Raw genomic sequence first — 8,390 nt, 5'->3', positions numbered from 1 at the left:
GTTGGCTCTCCTCTTGATACGGTCAACTAAGAGATTACAAACCCGGTTTGTGAATCTCTTAGGGTTTCTCAAGTGCCAAGTCCCGGACTTAGGCTAAGGAGAGAGGTGAGACAAGAACAAAGAATCTCTCTTTGTGAAAATTTCTATTTCTTTCAAGTCTGATTTTTACAATGAGGGTTGATGCCTTTATATAGTGAGGCTTACATAAGGAGACTCTAAAAACCCTAGGGACGTGGCCATGATCTAAACCATACACATGGCCAAAAAGCAAAAGCAAAGATAAAGCAAAGCAAAGACCAATCTAACGGTCATAGAGGGATCTAGAAGAAATTCAAAAGAGAAGAAGGGAAGGGGATAGGGTGGCCACGTCATTGGCTGAACGTGGATAGGATCTTCACTTCCTTGGCTCCTAAGCATGTCAATAAGTGTTTCCAAGTCATGAGCCAAGTGGGATCAAAGTGGAGATGCACTAGAGTTTGCTGCCTCGTTAAAACCTCTTTGGTAAACCCATTGGGACAAACCCAAAGTAGGAAAAAGAGTACAGCTCCTTCTAATGGCTTAGGGATGTCTTCACACTGGCGTGATGGTGAAGACACTCAATTCAAGCTTCCCAAAGCTGGTCGCGGCTCAATGTGCCTAAGTGGTGATGCTAAACTTGGGTCCTTTGTGCGTAGGTTGAAGCTCGGCCTTGAAATACTCAAGAGGTGACTTTGTTTTGCTCCTCCAAGTTGATTCTTCGTTTGGTCGCCTTGCTGGAGCTCCCTTGGTCGCGTTGAGGCTCCTGGGAGGGTCGCCGGTGCCTTGGCCGCGTTCAAGATAGGCGTTCTGTCCATGTCCGATGCTTCTCGGTCATGCGTCTCGGGCGTCTTGGTCAGGGGGTCGAACCCGTGATCACATCAGATAGACTTTAAACTTTGAGCCCTGATGAGACAGAGAGACAGAGAGAGATTAAACTCATTAACGAAGGCTTCAGTCCGATTCGTAGAGAGAGTTTGTTTCCATTTTCAAATTTCTAATCTTTTTTATTTTTTTCGTTAATCCAAAATCCGTAAGTACCTTTCTTTTGTTCTTATTACTAATTAGTATTATATAATAATAATCTCTTTGTAATTCTCTTCGTTGGTTCCTCTTTATAGATTCTCCATTTTACTTTCTTTCTTCCTTCTCCGTCGAGGAATCATATTCAGATCAGTTTTTCATTTTTTTGTTTTCTAATTTGAAATCTGAAGATCTGACTTTTGTTTTTCTTATTTGGCGATTGGCTTTTGATCTTCCCATAAAGAAACATTTCTCTTTTTTTGGTTGTTCTTCTTCTTCTGAATCAATCCATTTGGACGATCTAATCTCGAAAATGAGAATACTTTGAATCGTCCTCTCTGATTGGTTTTTTGAGATTTCTCATAAAGTCTCTCTCTTTTTCTTTTTTTCTTTTTGTTGTCTTTTGGTTTTGTAACATCGCAATCTATACCGGAGAAGATGGTTGAAGATCGGAAGTTTTTGATATCAACAAGGGTCTTCTCAAGTTCTCGTCTTTCTGAATCCAAGTGGCCTTCTTACATGTTTCCACAATCAGAAGAAGAAGAAGAAGATTCCTCTGACTCTGCTAATCTCATCAATGGCAAAAGAGCATTTGATGATGATGTTCATGACCACCTCAGACAGAGCAAGTCTCTCAGATTGTCTTCTATCAACGATGGTGATTCACTTATCAACGATATCGGCAGGGACAATTCCATCACCTGTTTGATCCGTTGCTCAAGGTCTTCTTACGGCTCCATTGCTTCCTTGAACCGTAGTTTCCGGTCTCTGGTGAAGTCAGGAGAGATCTACAGACTCAGGAGACAAAACCAGATCGTTGAACATTGGGTTTACTTCTCTTGTCAGCTCTTGGAATGGGTTGCTTTCAACCCTGTTGAAAGAAGATGGATGAATCTTCCAACTATGCCTTCAGGTGTTACCTTCATGTGTGCCGATAAAGAATCCTTAGCCGTTGGCACTGACTTACTTGTGTTAGGCAAAGATGATTACTCTTCTCACGTTATTTACAGATACAGTCTTTTAAACAACTCTTGGTCGTCAGGTATGAGGATGAACTCGCCGAGGTGTTTGTTTGGCTCAGCGAGTCTAGGAGAGGTTGCTATCTTCGCTGGTGGGTGTGACTCTCTCGGCAAAATCAGTGACTCCGCTGAGATGTATAACTCCGAGCTTCAGACTTGGACTTCACTTCCGAAGATGAACAAACCGAGGAAGATGTGTTCGGGTGTGTTCATGGATGGGAAGTTTTATGTGATCGGTGGAATTGGCGGGAACGACTCTAAAGTGCTTACTTGCGGTGAGGAGTTTGATTTAGAGACGAAGAAATGGACTGAGATACCGGAGATGTCGCCTCCGAGGAGCAGGGAAATGCCAGCAGCAGCAGAGGCGCCGCCACTTGTTGCGGTTGTGAAGAATCAGTTGTATGCAGCGGATCATGCTGACATGGAAGTGAGGAAGTATGATAAAGAGAGTAAGAAATGGTTTACGTTAGGGAGATTGCCCGAGAGAGCTGACTCGGTTAACGGTTGGGGATTAGCGTTTAGAGCTTGCGGTGAGCGGTTGATTGTGATTGGTGGACCTAAGAGTTCAGGTGGAGGGTACATTGAGTTGAATTCTTGGATACCAAAGAGTGATCGAAGTCCACCTCTATGGACATTGCTCGATAGGAAACATTCTTCGAATTTCGTATACAATTGCGCCGTGATGGGTTGCTGATATTTTAAAGGTCTATTCAACAAATAATTTTTTTATGATTCCCTATGCTTTGTTGGAGATGTCCAAAGTTACAGTCTTTTTTTTTTTCTTATTTATTTTGGTTATAAAAGAAATTTATTTCAATTCAATTGGATACATAAATCATCTTATTGGTGGTATTGTAAGATTTTTGGAAAGAACAGAAACAGTTTTTTTTTTGTTTGTAATAAGTTTGGTGGAGAAAGTGATCAGAATCATTCAGTTCTGTCATAAGTTGTTGAATTTGTTTTCTAAATTTAATGTTTTTGGTCATTTCTCTTAAATGTTTGCAAAGAGAATATACCTGCGTTTTGCGTTTCTCCTCTCAATCCCATATAAAAGAGAAGAAAAAGAGCTTTAAAATCTTATTATATAGTTGTAGTTTGCAAGAAATCTTGATCTTTTACTTGCAAGTAATTCCCAAAACTTTTGCAACATTCTCTTTCCTTTTCTTTTGGTTCTCTCTCTGTTTTGGGACTTTTGGTCCTTTCTTCAGAAAATGGTTGCAATAAATTCTTTGAAATGTAAAGTAAAAAAAAAAGAAAGAAGAAGATGGAATTAAACATGAAAATGGCAGTTTGAATCTGATTTTGACGTGTAGGTAGGTCTCTGTCATTTTCTTTTGGATCACTCACCCCTTGTATGAAATTTCACGAGATATTAAGATCATAAATATTAAAAAGGACAACCACCTAACATTATATAGGCTAAGCTTTTCCTAATTTCAAATCTGTTTATTTACCCTTTATGCATACAAAACAAAAATGGAGAAGAATAATCCAATCACCCTTCTCTGTTTAAAACTTTCTATGCTCTATGAAAAACCAATCATCCCGTTTCAAATTAAGAGTCGTTTCACCACTTTTTGTAAAAATGTTAACTGACTGAACTGTATTTATAAGCAATGGTTGTTCAAATTAAAAAAAAAAAAGATTGGAAAAAATCGAATTTTCCTTTCTTGCATACTGAGTTTCGGTTTTTCTTCCTAGTGCGGTAGTGCCTAACATTTTATTAGTCTGATGCTTACAATTTTGCACGAAGACCTAAGGGCTGAGAAGAAAGAGAAACAAATGGAGATTATGATGCTAACCAATTCTCAGGAAACTGTTATAATGGTGATGATGTTAGCTACTTGATTGTAAAACAATACATTGATTATACAGCAGACATTGACATCACATCAGGCAAAAATCCTGCTACTAATTAAAGGCTCAAAATGCTATATCAGATATCAAGTGAGACAATTTCGCATATCAAATATCAAGTAAAGACTTAAAAAAGCCAACGACAAAACTTGCGAAAAAGGTATATATATGGTCAACACCGAAGGAGCAAAAATCATTTCAGAGCTTAAACAAAAGAGTCACAAAACATTCAGAATACTGATTGTGTCCAACTAAAAAAACTTAAAACAAGGCCAGAGATATAACGATAAGCAAAAAGTTACAGACTGATTATAGTCCTTCACCGGAATGAGAAGACTTCAGTTCTGACACTCTTCAATAGTGGGCTGGCAAAAAGGCACTTCCTGGCTGACGGTTAGCCAAAGGTCCATGGCATGAGAGGAACTGCAAAAGAAACCAAAGCATTGTTCAATCCAAGCAACACAAGACGTTTCCAATAATGACTATTACTCTTACTACAACACAAGAATCAAAGAGTAAAAAATTTGATGACAAACAATTACCTTAGCGTTGACACCATCAGCAACCACACGCTTCTCTTGCCTCAACTTAGTGAAGTCAGCCCTGTTAAACTTGGTGAATCCCCTGAAATTAAAGAGAAAAAAAGACACACACTCGATGAGTTAGCTTTGCTCGTAACCACAAAACAATGAAAACAAAAATCTGAAAGGGAAAAATCTTTTAAACATTACCATTTCCTGCTGACAATAATCTTTTGACGACCAGGGAACTTGAACTTAGCACGACGAAGAGCCTCTTGAGCATGGTGACCATGAGCATCCTTGCAACGAACAGACAAAAGCACCTGTCCAATAGCAACACGAGCACAAGTACCCAAAGCTTTACCAAAAGCACCCCTCATACCAGTCTGGAGCCTATCAGCTCCGGCACACGAAAGCATCTTGTTAATCCTGAGAACATGGAAAGGATGAACCCTAATCCTCAAATGGAAAGCATCTTTTCCAGCAGACTTCACCATGTACTTGTTGCAAGCAATACGGGCAGCTTCAAGGGCTTCACTGGAGACATTCTCCTTCTCCCACGACACCAAATGGACACAGAATGGGAACTCGTCAACACCTTTCCTCTTCATACCAACGTCATAGATCCTGATCTTGGGATCTGGCACACCACGACAGTAACGAGACTTTGGGTATGGCTTACCCTTGATCTGACGGTAACACCTCGCAGGTCCTATACAACAAGATTCAGATTTTTTTAGCTCGAGGACACAAATCTATACAGCTCAAATCTATGATTCTTCTACTCACATCAACCAAACCTAATCAATCAAATCGTATAAACCTAATCATTTCTACGATGAACAGCTAAAATCAAATGAATAATCTCTAAATCGCACGAAAGTGGGAACATCTGGTTAGATTAGATGAAGAAAGAAACCCTAAACGAGAACATAAGAGAGATCGAGAAAGCTTACTTCTTCCCATGGCGTCTCTCTTTTTTGTTGGTTCTTCTTCTCCTTCCTCAGCCGAAAAGCGCGGCTGCTTCACGAAAAAAACAGATAACCTAGAAAAATGACTTCAATTTATAGATCCGATCTTTTTTCTAGGTCAACAAGTAGTAGCTACTGTGTTTATCTTATGGGCTTTTGAATATAGCCCATTATAAATAAAGGAGATTTTGTTAGGGCCCATAGATGGTTTAAGCTCTGTAATATATATTTAATCTTAAAAAAATAATTACTTGATTTACTGATTATAGTTTTGTGTGTTTTTAAAATATGATGATGTACAGACGATTTGTTAAATAAAATATTCTCCTTCCTTATTTGTGAATTTTGTGTAACTTGATTATTATGATGACATCTTTTATTATCTTCTTGTAATTTTAAGATTTAAATAATATATATATACATCGATAAAAAAACGAAAAAAAGTTGCACAAGCCACAGAGAAACTAATCAATGGAACTGCTTCCACACGATGCCGTAGAGAGAATTCTAGAGAGAGTTCCGGTGAAGTCTCTGCTCAGATTCAAATCTGTTTCCAAACAGTGGAAATTCACAATAGAGTCTCAATATTTCCAGAAGAAACAGTTGACCTTTGGCTCGAAACCAGTAGGAGATGATGATGATATATATGTTCTTTTTGTGTCCACTAAGCTGAAGACAGTGGTATTGTCTCATGATGATCGTCCTTGTCATGTTTTTGCTTCTGCTCCAAGGAATTTGGTATTGGAGTCATCATCAACATATTTTTTTTGGCAGCTGCCATACTAGCTGCGACGGTCTTGTTTGCCTCGATTCATACCTCAAAATCAAATCAACAAATCTTGTGTTCAATCCCACGACTCGATGGCATCGAAGTTTCCCGCTCTCAAGGTTGCAACAACTCTTTCTCGAGAGGTTTAAGAGAAGAGAGAGTAATCTATCTTCATACCCTCGGTTTGGATTCGGCAAAGACAAAATCAATGGTACATACAAACCGGTTAGGTTATGTAACTCTTCTGAATTAGGCCTAGAAAACGCTACTACATGTGAGGTCTTTGATTTTAGCACCAACGCTTGGAGGTACATTACTCCTTCTTCTCCTTATCGGGTTCTTGCTTCCACGGATCCTCTGTATTTTTATGGATCGCTTTATTGGTTAACCGAAGAGAAAGAAACAAAAGTTTTATCTTTGGATCTTCATACTGAAACTTTTCAAATCATCTCTAAACTTCCTTCTGTGGACGCAACTCTCGAAACAATCATCATATGCAACCTGAACAACCGCTTGTGCGTATCGATTTATAATCCGACCGAACAAGCGATATGGTCGTTCAATTCAGAGACCAAGACTTGGGAACCCATATATTCGATAGTGAGTGGTCTTACTCCTTTATTTCCACTAGCAATCCTGGAGAAGAACAAGCTTCTTTATTCTGCTGTATATGGTACACGACTGTTCATGTATGATCCCACAACCAAATCTCTGGATTCCCTTCTCAAAGACGGCTCTTCACTTGGATTTCTGGCTTGTTATGTCAAGAGTTTAATCTCTATTTTGTAATTTGTTTTCACAATTTTCTTCCTTTTTTATGCTTCCCGTGATACATCAATCTGATCTAAATTACAAGATTCCTGTCTTCCAAGTTTGCCGCTTTTTCATTATTAACCAACTTAAAAACACAGATTACATTGTTGAACAAAAAAAAAAAACTAACTTAAAAAGACAGATTACAGTGTTTGATTGAGTAAATTGGTTACATGATCCAAGGTCTGAAAATTTACCCCGAGAATCGAGATATATATTATAAAATGTTGCTAACAAAACCTTTCAAGCTTAGTGTTCTGAAACCAAGATCCGCTCTTGAATGTCTGAAAATGTCATAATCTATATTAACATTTTTGAAGTATTATGCTCTTTAAGTTTTGCTTATTTAATTTTTATTTATAACATTAACCCCTATAAAAATTCCATAAATAACATTGCAGAGAAAATCAAATACTAAACTTTCTTAAATTGACCAACATTTGTTACATTTATTGCCATAAAATCTTAACAATATCTATACATTCCGGTTTTTCCCAAAACAGCTATACCCATTAAAGTTTTAATCCCATAAAATCACCAAAACTATCTTTAGAGATTTTGTTTGTATAGACTTTCTATAGAAATTTTTGCTTTACATATTTTTATTGTAAAATGTAGATTTAGTCATCTAGATTACTTGATTTGAGGTACTTAAGGATTGATTCATCAGATTTCTCACATTATAATAAATAAAACTAAATAATTATCCATGGTATTTCTATAAATTGAAGTACATTTGGTGTCCTTTAAGTTATATTTATTTACAAAGTTAATCCTTAAAAAAATGCACATACAAACAGAATCAATTAGATTCCTAAAATGTCTCTACAAAATTGGTTTATAATTTCCTAAAACAATTTATATATTAAGAAATTTATTACACTTAATAACATATGCCAAAAATATCTATACAATATTTTCTTCTTTTAAAAACTCTAATATTCAATAATAACTATATTGTTTCATATGAACAATTAAAACTTTAATGTTATTAATATGCTGATAAAAAATGCAAAAATAATTATTTCACGGATTAAATCTAAGAAATTGGAGTACTTATAATATAAATTAATATGCAGTATACTGCATAATAACTTTTATGGATATAATTCTTTTACGGGTTAAATCTAAATAACTTTAAACTTACGGATTAAATTTAAAAACACTAAAAATTTAAAAATATAATAATGTAAGAATAATTCTTTCACGGGTAAATCTAAAAAGCAGTAAAAATTTCTATTTTTATTACCATAAAAAATTCGATATGGTACAAATGTAACATTAGTATAAATAAAACTAAATAATTGTCGCAGTATACAATTGATCAAATTTTATAATTAATAATTATACAATCTTAAACATTAAACAAAAGAAACAAAATTAACAAACAAATACAATTTTT

At 36.3% G+C, this 8,390-nt stretch overlaps 3 protein-coding genes across 3 annotated transcripts; 2 read left to right on the top strand and 1 right to left on the bottom strand.

Annotated features, from left to right (window-relative positions):
* Positions 953 to 3,012, top strand: LOC104755728 (F-box/kelch-repeat protein SKIP11-like). The gene has a single exon (XM_010478180.2). It carries the CDS (start codon positions 1,477 to 1,479, stop codon positions 2,749 to 2,751), a length of 1,275 nt encoding a protein of 424 aa, XP_010476482.1. The 5' UTR covers positions 953 to 1,476; the 3' UTR covers positions 2,752 to 3,012.
* On the bottom strand, positions 4,064 to 5,506 carry LOC104755727 (60S ribosomal protein L10-1-like). Its single transcript, XM_010478179.2, has 4 exons — positions 5,392 to 5,506; positions 4,646 to 5,147; positions 4,457 to 4,538; positions 4,064 to 4,337 (listed from the first exon to the last, which is right to left on the bottom strand). Exons 1-4 carry the CDS (start codon positions 5,399 to 5,401, stop codon positions 4,269 to 4,271), a joined length of 663 nt encoding a protein of 220 aa, XP_010476481.1. The 5' UTR covers positions 5,402 to 5,506; the 3' UTR covers positions 4,064 to 4,268.
* LOC104759220 (F-box protein At2g34280-like) lies at positions 5,878 to 6,964 on the top strand. The gene is made up of 2 exons (XM_010482171.1): positions 5,878 to 6,092; positions 6,181 to 6,964. The coding sequence occupies exons 1-2, from the start codon at positions 5,878 to 5,880 to the stop codon at positions 6,962 to 6,964; spliced, it is 999 nt and encodes a 332-aa protein (XP_010480473.1).

This window comes from Camelina sativa, chromosome 17 (genome assembly GCF_000633955.1).
Source record: "Camelina sativa cultivar DH55 chromosome 17, Cs, whole genome shotgun sequence".
In the NCBI taxonomy this organism is placed as follows: Eukaryota; Viridiplantae; Streptophyta; class Magnoliopsida; order Brassicales; family Brassicaceae; genus Camelina; species Camelina sativa.
This window is presented reverse-complemented; position numbering and strand designations above follow the sequence as displayed.

Bases quoted from the DNA above. Each gene is read 5' to 3' on its own strand.
- LOC104755728 (XM_010478180.2), top strand. From the start codon at position 1,477: ATGGTTGAAGATCGGAAGTTTTTGATATCAACAAGGGTCTTCTCAAGT.
- LOC104755727 (XM_010478179.2), bottom strand. The intron at 4,539-4,645 runs GTAATGTTTAAA...CTTTAATTTCAG, and splicing joins ATTATTGTCAGCAGGAAATG to GGGATTCACCAAGTTTAACA. The intron at 4,338-4,456 runs GTAATTGTTTGT...TTTCTTTTGCAG, and splicing joins CTGATGGTGTCAACGCTAAG to TTCCTCTCATGCCATGGACC.
- LOC104759220 (XM_010482171.1), top strand. From the start codon at position 5,878: ATGGAACTGCTTCCACACGATGCCGTAGAGAGAATTCTAGAGAGAGTT. The intron at 6,093-6,180 runs GTCTCATGATGA...TTTTTTTGGCAG, and splicing joins AAGCTGAAGACAGTGGTATT to CTGCCATACTAGCTGCGACG.